At 45.8% G+C, this 14,710-nt stretch overlaps 1 protein-coding gene across 2 annotated transcripts; it reads right to left on the bottom strand.

Annotated features, from left to right (window-relative positions):
• Positions 1-446: 446 nt before the first annotated feature.
• mapk14a (mitogen-activated protein kinase 14a) lies at positions 447-14,523 on the bottom strand. 2 transcript variants are annotated; one of them, XM_080496399.1, is made up of 12 exons: positions 14,199-14,523; positions 11,834-11,963; positions 11,635-11,693; positions 8,494-8,605; positions 7,489-7,518; positions 7,194-7,241; positions 6,970-7,084; positions 6,165-6,236; positions 4,989-5,068; positions 3,143-3,221; positions 1,781-1,954; positions 447-1,677 (listed from the first exon to the last, which is right to left on the bottom strand). In XM_080496399.1, the coding sequence occupies exons 1-12, from the start codon at positions 14,315-14,317 to the stop codon at positions 1,613-1,615; spliced, it is 1,083 nt and encodes a 360-aa protein (XP_080352525.1). In that variant the 5' UTR covers positions 14,318-14,523; the 3' UTR covers positions 447-1,612. The 2 variants fall into 2 exon arrangements, with proteins under 2 accessions (XP_080352525.1, XP_080352524.1); XM_080496398.1 differs by lacking the exon at positions 4,989-5,068 and adding an exon at positions 5,445-5,524.
• Between the last annotated feature and the right edge of the window lie 187 nt (positions 14,524-14,710).

Below are 14,710 nucleotides of genomic sequence, written 5' to 3' on the forward strand. Positions count from 1 at the left end.
GGAGGGAACATGCAAACCGCAAACAAGAAAGGGCCAGGATCTGAATCCACAATCTAATAATTCCAAGTCACTCTCAATTACACCTTCGTCTCATGTCTGCTGTAAGTCTCCAGCACACAATTCAAACACATTTGTAGACAATGGATGAGAAATTAGATGCACTGTTCCAGTATCAAAAGACCAGACTGCAATAGCTTTGTAATATGCTTTAGTTATAAGTGAAAATTCCTGACATTATGTTGCATGTAGTAAGATTAAGAATCCACGTATGCGCATTGTTAAAACCTGAATTGAAAAGGAAATACTCGATCGGTTATAGACGTGTCAGGCGAAATAGTCCATCCAACATTGTGATTCAGCTGTGGATTTCCACATTTCATTCGCAGAAGGCAGAAAATATCAAATATATACTAATAATAAATAAACCAGAAACTCCAAAAACAAAATCTCTTAAAAATAAGTCTTTATTTGTTAAACAAAAGACTAAAGATAGGCGTTAACTCTGCGGGACAGAAAGTAGAGGGATCATTCGATTGCCGTTTATAAATACCACCTCAACACAGTATAAATACAAATCCCTCTCTTGCACGTTAGGTTCGCGTGCGACACGTACAAATCCTGTAAACCAAAAGCACGACCACAGACACACACATGGCAACATACATGCTAAACGGTGATTGCTTCCAATCATATTTGAAAAATACATCACAGATATGTACATTTATTTATTTATTTTTAGTTTTTTTTTAAGCACAGCACGTATCCATTGATGTGTCTCTTCCATTTCGTGCCTTACCAAACAACATTATCCCCTGACAGTTGGGTGGGCGGGCTCAGATTTCTCCTCACGGGGAAACTTAAACAGTTAAAACGAGTGAAATTCAGCTGGTGAGCACTTCAGGTCAGGCACATCCTCAAATTGTGAATCGTCTAATTAAAAAAAAAATAAACAAAACAAAAAAAAAATATCTACCTGTGTCGTACGCCCGGGACCCTTGGGAGGGCCCCGTCTATTTAAATATAAAGAACAATCAAAACGATAAATACAGGTGACCATGAGCCGACAGGGCGAGAGGAGCACACGAACAAAATCCTTTCCTCCACTGAGACAAAAAAAAAAAAGAAGCTTAATCATAAGTTACTCAAAGAGGAAATTCAACAAAGAAAAGTTGCACAGCTAAAAGGTCCAGGTGTTTCAGCATCTCAGTGTCACAGTGAAAAGTCATACAAGTCTAATGTTTTTTGTTGTTTTTTTAAATCACAAGAACATTTTTTTTTCTTTTTTTTTTTTTTTCTTAGACGTTGGCAGAAACGGGACATTTTCCAGCAGGACACCAACAATAGTGGTTTATAAATAGAAGTAAAGGCGATTGATCGAGGCAGTAATGAACTCCTCACGGGAGTTAATCAGGACCAACGTTTTCTTCGGGCAACGGCACCGAGCTTGTCTGACTTGCGTGTGTGTGTGTGTGTGTGTGTGTGTGTGTGTGTGTGTGTGTGTGTGTGTGTGTGTGTGTGTGTGTGTGTGTGTGTGTGTGTGTGTGTATATCAGTGTATTTATCACTAATGCTCGAGCTGAAGAGTCGGTGGTGGAAGCGGTGGACCCGTCTCGTTACTCCATGTCGTCCTCGTCGAAGACCGGCGGCTCGAAGCTGCACATGTCCTCGTAGGTCAACCCTGCAAGTAAAAGACACGGCGGCGGCGGCGGTTAAAATCCGAGCCGGAACCCCCCCCCCACCCCCGGCGGGCAGCGTTTCCGTAGCGGAGACAGAAGGCCTACGTTTCCACTCGTCGATGGCCAGCTCTCGGCTCTCGAAGCTCTGGTCGTACGGCTCGGCCTCGGGCTCGTCGTCTGGGTCGTGGTACTGGGAGAAGTAAGGGTGGGCCAGGGCCTCGGCCGCCGTTATCCGCTTGTCTGTGTCCAGAACCAGCATTTTCTCCAGAAGGTCCACAGCTAGAGAGAGAGAGAGAGAGAGAGAGAAAAGAGAAGCAGATCCGCAACCGTGAAGAAATCAACGGTGTCAAACAACTTTTATTTCAGAAGCCACATGCAACAATTTAACGAAATTTAACGTTTTTGTAAGTTATAGTACAAAGTATATGTGACGAAAATGAAAAAACGATTACTATTCAAATTTACTACAATCTGAACATAAAGTTCATTTTAATGAAACGTTCAAAATACTGTGAAATATGGATATGTTGGGCTTTTCTATTTTCTCTGTAAAAGCACATAGGAATGACTGTACTGTATTTTTTTTTTAAATACTGTGAAATATCATAGATTGGCGTTGCGTTTTGTCCGCGACTTAAAATTTTAAAAAAAGAAAAGAAAAAGAGAAATCAATGTTTTCTTCAAACAGGTTTAGAATTCGTTTGGTGGTTGGAGCCTCAGGTGGGCTGGTTTTCAACCCAAAAGGTCTTATATTTAACGCAACTAGGACTAAATGCTCTGTAGAAAATAAAGAGTGACGTCACATCGCTTAATTTTAAAGCTCGCCTACGATACTTAGTATTTTGGTTGAACTCGTTTCAAGAATGTGATTTTTATAGACGCTTAAGATGCTCTTACTTTTCTCTTTAAACCTTCTTCATTGTATGCATTTACACTGTGGCACATGCAGTTTTTATACATTTTATTGCTCTTGTTTAAATGTTCTACCTATTTATACATTCATACTGAGGTACAAGTTCACACTGCATTTACAACTTCATTGTTTTTTTCCCCCTAACATCATTACACTGTTTAATCGACTGTGACATCTATTATAATTACAAGTTTAACCTCAATTTGCAGTAATAAACAAACTACATTTTCAGAAGCAATATGTTTATTTGTCTGAGAGAGGAAAAAAAAAAGAGATTCCAGTTTTTCCCATCAGCATTTGATGACAAAAAATGTTTTTATTGAGATGAGGAAAAAATGCTTTGGGTTTTTCCTAATGCAGGTAAAAAAAAAAGAAAAAGCAAAAGCTTGCTATTGACACTGTTAAACAGTAGTTTTAAGCAGTTTTTGAGCGGAGTACTTTCTAGTATGGCTAAATTTAGTTTCAGTCTTAATTCTGGCAATGTAATCAGGTAACATTTTGAAAACTATTTCCCAGTTTAAACCCCCCCCAAAAAAGACTTTCCATGCTATTACCTAGCGGGTTGGCGCCGAGAAATACATCTGCAAAGTTTCTCTTGTTCATCTGCGGCAAGGAGCTGATGTAGTTTCTGGCCTGGAAAAGTACAAGACGACAATAAATCAAACGAGGAGTCCCGCGAGCAGCAACGTGTCAAAACACATCAGTCTGAGCCGCTGATTCTGCTCCGGATCTCGTCGTCACTGCACTTCTATCTACTGCTGGGACTGTACGCAGTACCTCATAATCCTGCGTGGTATTAATACTACAAGGAGTCTTAAGTAGCAGCTCTTCACGTGTCTGCGAGATTGTTCACGTCCACCTGAAGCAAAGTTCTGCGCCGCTTTCCTTTGACAACCCGGAGAGAGAAACAAGCAGCCAAAACCTCGCACAGCTGCCGCGCGCACCTTGCGGCAAATGAATGATTGACACTACACGCACGTTGCCTAGCAACAAGGAGTGTAAGCTGCAGCTGCGAAAGTGGAACAGCCTGGAGGAAGAGCCCACCGCTTGTTGAGTTTTCACATCTACTTTGATACAGGCTGAATACATGGCGGTGCTTTTTCAAGACGTGTCAATGTGATCATTCTTTTAGGGGGAAAAAAGTCCTGAGACTAAATTTAAAAATAAATAAATAAATAAACACATGTTGAGAAGGAAGCACAATACCAAGCAGCCAGAGAGAAACCCACGTACACAAGATCGTTTACAACACAGAAGATGCTGTTAGTAACCGGGCTGCGGCGCGACGTGTCGGCTCCTGGTTCAAACCTCCACCGTCGCGGCAGCAGCTGGCCGTGTTCCATGTTACGGAGCCATGCAGCAAGCGTGTCAGCACCACCGTGAGCGAGAGAAATTAACCCCCCCCCCCCCACCAAACGTCTGCTTGTTGACTGCAGGACAACTCGCTGCTCGTTACGCCCCGCTTGACGCCACTGAGTTTGAGGAGAGCCTGTAAGGACTTGGTGGAGCTCATAACTCCCTCGTCGCTGCTCAGTCTTGGCATCGGCCGTGACTGCTGCTATGAGGCGACTGGGGGGGAAAAGCGTCACGGGAGGAATTTGATGGGGGGGGGGGGGGGTCGTCTTCACGCCGTCGACGGACGTCTTTTCTGAGGTTCTGTTATTATTGGCGAAGTCGATCCTGCTGCGTTGAGCGAACAACAATGTGTTCGCTCACTCAAATTATAAGCGGATCAGCAGAATCTCGGGCCGAAATATGAAAGTGGGAGTCGTGACAGGAGGGCGCAAACAATCTTCTTATTGTCGCGCTTCTGCAGACGGACTATTTACTGCCGCTGTGGTGCACGTTTCCTCCGTTTCCAAAGACACTCCCGAGTGTTTTCCAAAAAAAAAAAAAAAAAGTTGTTTCAGAGCACCGTTGTCGCCTCACACCCAAAGCAAAATCAAAGTTTTCTTCACATTTTCACTGCAAAAAACATTCGTCATCTAAACGGGGGCCTTAAAGGTTTGTGATGTGAATTCTTATTGAGTAATTTCACTCTGCGTATAGTCATGTGACACATTGTTCACAAGTCTCAAGGTTGACGTGGAGCTTGCACTTCTTTGGAAAGAACACACTGCAGCAATGACGCAGAACAAGGAAATGGAAGTCCAAATATTAAGTAGTTACTTCCTTTCCAAACTCATTACGACATAGGAGTCAATGCACTCCGGCTCAAAAATCTTGCTTTTGGTTGATTACATTTTTTTGTTGCCGCCCCCCCCCACCTTCTCCGGAGACCCGCTGTTACAGCTGCTGTTAGTAACAGCCACCGTTAAAAAAAAAAAAAAATAGATAGCACAGCCCTCCCATCCCGGCCTGCCGCCTGCCCGTAAGAAAGTAAGCATGGATTGGTCTCACCTCGTGGCTGGGCATCCTGTTTATTAGAGTCGACGGGGGCGTTCCTGTCAGACGCATTATCTGCTGAAGTTGGTCTATATCTTATGCAGCTTGTGTCAAGGGGAGCATAGCGACAGAGCGGAGTTGGTGAAGAAGCCGATTCTCAACGAGACATCGCGCGACGTGCACCGCGATGTGACGTTGACAAGCAGACTTCAAGCTTTCGGGGAAAGTTGTGACTTTAAAAAGGGAAGAGAGGGAGAAAGAGAGGAGACGAAAGACGACAACCCCCCCCCCCCCCCCGGTAATCTCACAGCAAAAACACCGCGGGAAATCACAGGAGAGGCAAACCCACACAGCCGGTAGGAGGGGAAACGCGCCGCCGACGGGCCGGCGGACGCTTCCGGAGATGCTGCACAAAGCTCGGGGCGGTAGAAATGGCGAGAGAAAAACGGTTTGGGAGCGTTTGCAACTCACAGACTCCGAAGATATTTTCATCAAGAGCTCTGGCCCCGGAATTCCGACGAGCTTCATGATTAACTTCAACTGATCAATGTCTACCGGCACAAGGTGAAGGAAGACCAGCACTGGACGTGGCAAACATGCTCCTTGACCTCAGTGGAAAACGTGGGTCAGATGAAAAATCAGTGTGTGTGTGTGTGTGTGTGTGATGCAGATGTTTTATTTCCATTTCACACAGAGGAGAACAGAGAAACAATAAACATCACCTGTGGAGAAAGCAAAAGGGGGTTTATACCGACACCTTGTGATGGAAAGGAAGTAAAAGCAGTAAACAGCCCAGAGGGGGAGAGAGAGAGAGAGAGATAAAAGAGGTGCAGCATGTCGAGTCCCGTTCAAAGACGGGCTGCACACGGCCGTGTACATGCAGTCTTGACAGGAAGGACGAGCTGAAGACTGACGGCTGAAATAAAGCTGGAAGCGGAGTACGAGAGGCCAGAGGGCAGAGTGAAAACTAGCAGCAGTACATTTTCACAGGGAAACACTTGCAGGCGGCGACTTGTTGGAGGAGGAGAGCAGGTTTTCCCGAGAGGACGAGGACGGGAGCCGTGCGGGAGATTTTTCAGCAGAGTCGGTGTTGAGTGTTGTTTAGCTTGGACCGATATGTTTTTTCAAATACGTGTGTGGAAACCTCACCGGCTACTGGAGCTACTCGCTGAACGCTAAGGAAAAGGATACGGTCGCTGCCAGGAAACAGGGTTTTCCCAGTGAGAAGTTCTGCCATGATGCACCCGACTGACCAAATGTCCACTGAAACACAGAAATAAAATTATAAAAAAATAATAATAATAACTTCAAAGGCTTATTATTATTATTATCGTTATTACACAACAATGTTTGATATAAAAACCGTATTAGTTTGCGTTTTGTTTTCAGAAAAGTTTAACCTTTTATTTTTTTTAAACGATGTAGTTTTCACGTGGGGCCACTAGTGGGTGCCGTCGTGCACACACATGCCGGCAGAGAACAATACGCCACAAACAATAACAATGAGAGTACGCAGACATTCTAGTGGCCTGGCGACCGAGTTGAATTGTTGTTACGGTTAATAAAACCCCCCAACTCCCAGGAGAACATGGACCGGGAGTGTTGACACTGTGGAGGAAACATTTTTATTGTCGTTTATCCTGTCGAGCATGTGCAGGAGAACGAGTGGCCGCGTTTCCATGGAGACGGAGCATTTCGAGAAAGTTGTGCTTTGACCGGTTTTTGTAAAAAGTCTTGCGTTTTCACTTGAAAACACTGTTGCGTAAACATGCCCTTTAGTTATTTATTGATCTTGCATGTTCATGGACGGTGGGATTAAACCGGAGGACCTGGAGGAAACTCCACACACACACACACACACACACACACACAGAGAGAGAGAGAGAGAGGCCCGGGCTCAGACTGAGGACTCAAGGGTCATCGGGAAACATTCATACGTTCACAGTTCGGGAGCAACCGACAAGAGCAAACAGGGCGAAGGCAAACACGGCGTCACCTGTCATGTTGTAGTGCATCCAGTTCAACATGATCTCGGGGGCCCGATACCAGCGGGTGGCCACGTAGCCGGTCATCTCGTCGTCGGTGTGCCGCGCCAAGCCAAAGTCCAAGATCTGAGTTTCGAAGCGCACAGAGAGAGGGGCAGCCGTGTTCACAAGAGCGTTTCACCATCCTGCCGTGCGGCTTCGAGATCAACTGAGCTTTTTCGATAAGTTCACCGACCTTCAGCTCGCAGTCTTCGTTCACTGCCAAGTTACTGGGTTTCAAATCCTGCAGGGAGAAAAACAAATCACTGAGAGCTTCTTTGATTTAAGATTAGAAAAAAAAAAAATTGATCTCCCCCTTGTTAATATAAAAAGAAACATTGCATCATGGACATCTTATGAGGTTTTTTATTTTTACGACTTGCACAAGCTGAATACAGGGAGTCGTAAACCCTGACACTCACCCCCCCCCCCCCACCTCCCCGCCAACGCTGAGGTCAAACACATGGATTAGAATCAAACACATCACTTACTCTGTGAATGATGTCTGCTGAGTGGATATACTGCAGAGAGAGAGAGAGACACGGGAGCATTAAATTACATCGCCAGTTCATAGACGCATCGATTTATGACGTGAGAAATTGCCAGAGGTGCTGCAGGACAAAAGCCACCCGATTCATCCCACGAGCATTAGAAGGACAGCTTGAAGGAGGCTTCCGTCATTGAGAGCCACGGAAGAAGACTGAATCGGCTGTTCTCTTTGAAAGAGCTCAAACTGGAAGATTACAATAAACAATGAAACCACGAGAGACGAGTCAGCGCAGCAATACAAAGGTCAGAACGTCCGCCAATTAGCAGACAAGCCAGTAATTACTTTGCGACACTGTGGCGAGTGTGGGAGTAAGAGTATTGTGGGGAGTGAGTTTAACCAACTGGTTCGCTTTACCAGGCTCCGGTAAATAAGCTGCAATAACTTTTAACAAAATAAAAGTGCCAAAGAAAAGCTTTTTGGGTGAAACCGCAGAGAAATGAGATTCATATCTGGACGAACACACACAAGAGTGAATGTGAGCTTGTGACAGCAGATATTCAGGAGATGGTGAAGAAGTGGAGGAGGAAAGACTATCGATTTCTTCATTTTCAAAATATTGCTTCTCCTGTAAGAGCGATATGTAGTATCTATAAACGCTAGAGGGGGAAAAACAAATAGCTTGATAACATTTTGTTAAAGTTTCATACAAGTCGAGGTCCCACTTTCACAACATCTTGGGTGAAGATCACTTTTGACTTTTTGTTTCATGAAAAGTTACACGTTTTGAAAATGTCCACCAGTGTAAACGGTGCCACTAGTGGGCGCTGTTCGCTGCTTTTGTAATGAAACCACACACGTTATGCCTGCGGACATCCAATGAGCAAACAAAAGTGTTGCGTTTTCACTTACAAAACGCATGAAAACGTTGTCAATTTCACAAAATCGCCTCGACGGGAAAACGTAAATGTGCGTCGTGATTGTCCCACGGCGGCGATTGAAGCCTCACCTTTAACCCTCGAAGGATCTGATATATGAGGAACTGCACGTGGTCGTCTGTGAGCTTCTGACATTTCACGATGTTGTTGAGATCTGCTCCCATCAGGTGAGTCACCAGATACCTGCCAAACACAAAAGGACCGTCAGCACAGTGGCAGCAGACAGAGTATGGTCTCGGCTGATAAAAAAAAAAAAACACCAGATGGATGGAAAATGAACACATTTCCACCAAACGAACACATTTTTCCTGCGCCGTTTGCACGCCGCCGCTAATTTCCCATATGGCCGCCGGAGCTTAAACCGGTTTAGCAGCTACTTCTTTTCACACTCGCGTCTCTCAAGAGGCACTGGAAGAGGCCGAGCCCTTCACAAATGGAATGTCACTTAATGACACAGCCCAAATAAATGGGCTTAATGGTGCTGCATCAGTGGATAATTTCAACCAAATCCCCCGAGCTGTTTTAAAATGCTCCAACGGCTCACACACAAGAAGGCGAGGGGGGGGGGGGGGGGGTGATGCCCGGGCCAAAACTCACACGACCATGCGCTGCTTTGTCAGCCCGCTTCCCAACAAAATACCCATTTCGTGAATACTCGGCTCTTCTCACACGGTAAAGAGAGCGAGGGCTTAAAATAGCACCTGGTTATGCTCCGACTTGTTTTCAGCGCCACGCACAAGGACACACACATTCCAAAGTTCACTCGCCTTGCACAAAAAAAAAAAAAAAAAAAAGACATAAGGGCATATAAATAGTGACCTCTGTTTTCCTCTCGCCTATAGAAACAGGAGCACGGCTGGAGATTCAACCGCCGCGTCATGACTCGGCTGGTATTTTTAGCTCCGAGGGGGGAACCACACTGCGAGCATCTGCATTTCTGACATTTTCCTTGATAGCGTGACGCGTGCAGATTGTTCCCAGCAGATACGGGCGATGAAGAGAGCACAGATCCCACCGACCCACTTATTCTCTCTCTTTCTTCCCCCCACACGGCCTCCACGTGTGACCTTGTGTTGCTTTCAGTCCTCCATGACAGTTATGCTGATGGGGGAGTGAGACGGGGCCCCCGGAGCTGCAATCTGGGGGGGGGGGGGGGGGGGGGCAGCGCTGCTCAAAGTGGGGGAGCACGGGTTCCAGTTTGAATGCAGGTGGTGAAGTAATGCAGAACAACTGGTCCAGATAATGCACCAGAAACGTTGGGGATGCACCGACACGTCACGGGGAACTCGTATTCGTCTCAGATCCACCGATTACAACACGGCGGGCGTCGCGTGACGTCATGCGTCAGCAGCGACGCCCGCAGTCTGGAGACCGTTTATTATTATTAATGCCAAAATATGGAGAGGTGAAAGACAGTCCGTACAACACCAGAGACTTAATCACCAGAGACTCGACCAGCAGAGTTTAGCCCAGTCGCTCACCAGTTTAACTGCTCAGTAGATCAGGAGGACTTAACCCCGAGCCATGCTACATGCTACATGCTACATGCTAAAGCGGGTCGGGCAAAGCTACATGCTAAACATGATTAAAGTCTGTCTGATACATTCGTTAACAGCGGTGGTTCAAAGCAAAGCATCGCCCCCACGTATTGCTTGTGTATGGAGTCTAAATGAGGCTTTATGGGATTTAATAAGTACTTGTATCGGTACTCGGTATTACAAATTAGCTAACGGTTAGTACTCGTACTCTAAAAAAAAGTGGTATTGGCGGATCCTTAAGAAATGCCTCCAGTAGTCATGTGGGCACACTGAATAAGAACGGATTTTAATATATATTAAAGCATTAACCTTCAGCGGTCTCGGTAGCATTTAAATCAACTTCTTTATTACAAACCAGACTTGAGTTGTTAATTCAATATTTATAGTATTGATGGCAGCCTCAGCAGTGAATATCTGAAATGATCAGGTCAAGCTCACGTCCAGAGAGAGAGAGAGAGCTTGAAAAATGTTAAACTGCACACACGTCTCACAAAGCGACGCCGCGAATAGCTTTGGATTCATTATCCAGCAGAGTGAGAGCTCCGCGTGGCTTTAAAGAAGCTTCGTGAGTCAGATTCTCTACAAACATCTTGACCCAGTCCTGTAATCGTGGAGCGACTCCGTGGCGTGAGGAGCGGAGCGCAGACGCCACTCCGACATCACAGACCTCAAATCAAAACGCACAGAAACTTTTGTAGTGGCTGCGCTTCTCTCGCTGAGGAATAAAACACAGACGCGACTCCATGCGGAGGACGATGATTCACCTTTGGCCTAAAATAGCAAGAGGCAGGATCGTTGAGTCCGACTGACCACCTCAGCACCGACACACCCCCACGGTCAGACACTCGAAAAACAAATGTTTTACGACCCTGAGATTTATAATTAAAGTGCACTTTCACTGCATCATTTCTTCCTCGATCCATGACCTCCGTTTCCCACAGTTCCAAATCCGGGAGTGTCACTTTGTACAGAGCTTGAATTTCACACAGTGATGTAGCTCTCCGACAGGCCAGTTAGCATCGACACGAGCTAATGGCTAACGTGCTCGCGATGCCGACTCGGTCCGCGCAAACCAACGTGGCGCTGGCGAAATGATGTGCGCTCCAGTTCCCCGTACGCACGCGTGTGTTTTCACTGCAAAAACAACCCGACGGCGTCGCGTAAACGTGAAAACGCCGTGGAAACGGCCGTCAAATCGCTTCACGGTAAAAGTCGAGAAACGTTTCGTTACGTTGGATGTGCACTCAATTCATTCTCGACTGAAATGAGGAGGGAAAAAGAGCCTGAGTGTCTGACTCGCCATCTCGGTCCACTTTGCATTTCAAACAACTTCCAGCAAAAACAATAACGACCCGTTTCGCCCAGGGCAGAGACAAGAGTTTCACCAAGTCGTGATCAAGGAAGTTCGGGGAAGGAAGCTGGAGACGAACCAAGTCTTGAAGCAGCCAGAGAGCGAATAACTAAACAGACTGCACAGTGTAAAGAATGTTCCCGTGTGTTTAGTCTGCTGGATGGGATCCAGGTGTTTTCCCGCGCCGCCGTGTCTCCTGCTGGGAAACTAAAGGCCGCCGGTCATCACGTCCCCGTTGATAAATTATGCACGGCCTGTTGCCAAAGTGACGGATACAGGACAGAGCCTGGAACCCGGCGTTTGCGTGGCGTCGCTCAACTCACACGTCAGTGAATTCCTTCAGAGAAGTCGCGGGGGTGAAGACATCTAGGAGGCCGATAACCTGCAAAAATATGAAGAAAAAACCAACGTCAAAGAACAACGACGACGATGGAGAAACGGCAGGAGGTGCAAACAGACGCGACTTCCTTTCTCTGGGTTTAACCGCCGGGCCAAAGAGGGAAGAGAAACGAGTCCACTCACGTTTTCGTGCTTCATGTGTTTGAGCAGCCGCAGCTCCCTGTACGTCCTCTTGGCGTGTATGATGGACTGGAAGGGCCGCGAGAGCTTCTTCACCGCCACCTTCAACCCCGTCTTCACGTCGTACGCGGAGCTGCGGGAACACAGAGAAGGAAACGTTGGAAGGTTCACTCGGTTTTTGGAAAAAGCCCCCCCCCCCCCCCCCCCCCCATCTGAGACTGATAAAACCGAAGCAGGGAATTGGCTGAGTTTGCTCTGCAAAACATATTTGGGTCAGAAAGAGCTGCTGCAGGCTGGGAAAAGGGGACGACGTCGGCAGAAAATGTCATTTCAGCAGAGTGGAAGCAGCTCTGCAGTCTGAAACCAACACTTCCTCCTGCTCGATGCTGTGTGGGCACAGCTTCTTCTTCTTCTTTTTTTTAAAGACTATGCTACAGTAAAAAAAAATATGCATGCCGACAACACCATTTTGAGTGTTTCTGCCGTTTCTGTGTAAACTCTCAGAAATGAAAATGCAAAAGCAACGCGTTTTCCCTTGAAACAACCTTAATTCAAGCGCTTTGTGGAGCCCTGCGCCTCAAACCGTTTCACCCCAACTCTTTAAGATTTCCAGCGACACTCACGATAAGCCTTTGGCCCTTTTAGAGGCATTTACTACACGACTACATTTATGAGAAAAGAGAAAGTCCAGTAAAGTCTGCACAAACACGTCACATTAGGATAGATAAAATCCTGCTGGAAACCAACTCTAAAACAGAGAAACGCACACGATAAAAGACTGGATGGACCCGTTTCCCGGCGTAATGAAGCCAGAGTGCTTTCGACTCCGTATCTCTATATCTAAATATAAATATTATTGTGGCTTTAGTTATGGGTCTTGCATTAATCACAGTGCAGAGTTTCAATCCCTCGGGGCTCCCGACGGTCTGCCGTCGTTTGCTTTATATATCATCACTGTGCAAGTAGCGCACAAGAGATTTGTATAAGAACCGTAATGCAGCCTGTTTGTAAATAACGCTGATATGAAGAGTGGCCTTATAACCAAAACCCGCACACTTCAGTGAGTGCAGCTTCAGAATGAAACAAGTGGAGATGGTGGGCTTACGAACAGTGTGACCCAGGGCGCCGTTTGGGGGGGGGAGAAAACAAAAAAAAAAAACAACAATCAGTCGTTGCACTGGTGAGCGGACAGTAATCTGACCAGCGACAGATTATCCTATTGCCCGGCAACAGCACAGCTGTCCACCTCCATTTGCAAAACAAACATCTGCTGTCTAAACCAAACCTCCCAACGACCACGACGTCGTGTCCTAGATAGCATCCGCACAATTTATTTAATCACATCGTGCTTAAGATCACCTTTTACCACCGAGGTCTTCTGGCAGGAGGCGCAACTCAAGACATATGGGAAAATGTCTTATTAATCTAGTAACTTGTCAAAACGCTCCTATTAAAACTGATTGAATACTCTTAGAAATGTGCCTGTCAGTGAATTTAGACAGGGTTTTTTTAAAACTTTAAAACAGCTCCATGAGATGATTTTATCTTGTTTGTTTATATATATATTTTCCAGGAAGTAATCAAAAAGATCCAAAAAGATGTTTCTATTAAAATGTATTGAACACTCTTAGAAACAAGCCAAGCAAGAATAGCTTTAGACAGTTTTTCATTATATAAGCTGTATTACTGGCATGAGAAGCTTTTATCTAATTTATATATTTATATATTTGTCCAGGAAACACTTCAATGTACCCAAAACTCTATTTCTATGAAAAAGTATTGAATACTCATAGAAGGACAGTGGATTCAGACAATTTGATAACTTTATATGCAGTCTAACAGCGAAATAAGATTGTAAATTGTTTTTAATCTTTATATTTGTCCTGGAAACAATCCAAAGGATGCAATAAACCATCAACAGTGGGATATTGATGACTTCTGTTTAAACGTAACATACAAATTCACATTTTGATCCCATTGAATGCCTCCAAATGAGTAATATTCTTGCAAATTAACAGTTAAGAAAGCCCATTTGTGGGTCACTTCAGACTATGGGTCATGTCAACAGACTTTACAATAGTTTTCACTTGTTAAACCAATCCAGAAGTTTCCCGGAAGTCGGTTTAACGGACACGTCTGAGCATTAAAGTTGACAAACTGCAGATTTCCCTTGTTGATAAGTGAGGGAAAAAACTCCACAAAAAAGAAACTGGGGGTTTTAATCGAGTGTAAATCACATGGTGGCTCCACCTCGCTAGGCTAGCAGAGGTTCGGCCTGCTCGGGCCTCGTCTCAATGAATGGAGGTTAAGTCAGGTGACGACACTTCGACGAACTTTCCACGAAAGGAGAAAAGAACAGTGGGTTTACCAGACGGATCCGTAGGCTCCGGATCCCACCGGGGCCAGGTTCTGGTACCGCTCGGGGACTTCCCATATCGTCTTGTTGACCTCCTGTCGGTAAAACTTGGGTCTCTCTTTCTGCGACATTCCTGCAGAACGACCGACCGGGCAACACTTTTCTTTTGTCGTTTCCGCCTCAAACTTCACCCAAAGTCACGCGGAAGCTTCGGCGCGACACCGTCCGCGGTCAGAAAGTCCGACTCGGCGTGAAGTTTCCGCGCCGGTTTGTCGCGAAATGCTTGCAGGATAAATGACGATCCGCCCGCACGCCGTTGAAGTCTTCACGCTGTTTTTACCCCCCCGAGACTTCGGCCAGCGGCTCCGCGCCCAAATCCCGCGAGACTTGGAGAGGAGCGACGAGAGGAGGCGAGAACTGGGAGCAGCTCGGTGGGGAAGATGCAGTAATGTCACACGTTTAACTGTGCAAAAGTTCTCAATACGTATAAATTCAATTGTTCCTTGTTAGAATTTTTTTTTTTT

The sequence above is a fragment of the Blennius ocellaris genome (genome assembly GCF_963422515.1).
Source record: "Blennius ocellaris genome assembly, chromosome: 5".
Classification (NCBI taxonomy): Eukaryota; Metazoa; Chordata; class Actinopteri; order Blenniiformes; family Blenniidae; genus Blennius; species Blennius ocellaris.

Coding starts and splice junctions, on each gene's coding strand:
- mapk14a (XM_080496399.1), bottom strand. CDS start 14,317: ATGTCGCAGAAAGAGAGACCCAAGTTTTACCGACAGGAGGTCAACAAG. Junction 5,069..6,164: donor CCTGTTTCCTGGCAGCGACC/GTATCCTTTTCC, acceptor AAGCTGCATAAG/ATATAGACCAACTTCAGCAG. Junction 1,955..3,142: donor TCTCGGCGCCAACCCGCTAG/GTAATAGCATGG, acceptor CTCTCTCTCTAG/CTGTGGACCTTCTGGAGAAA.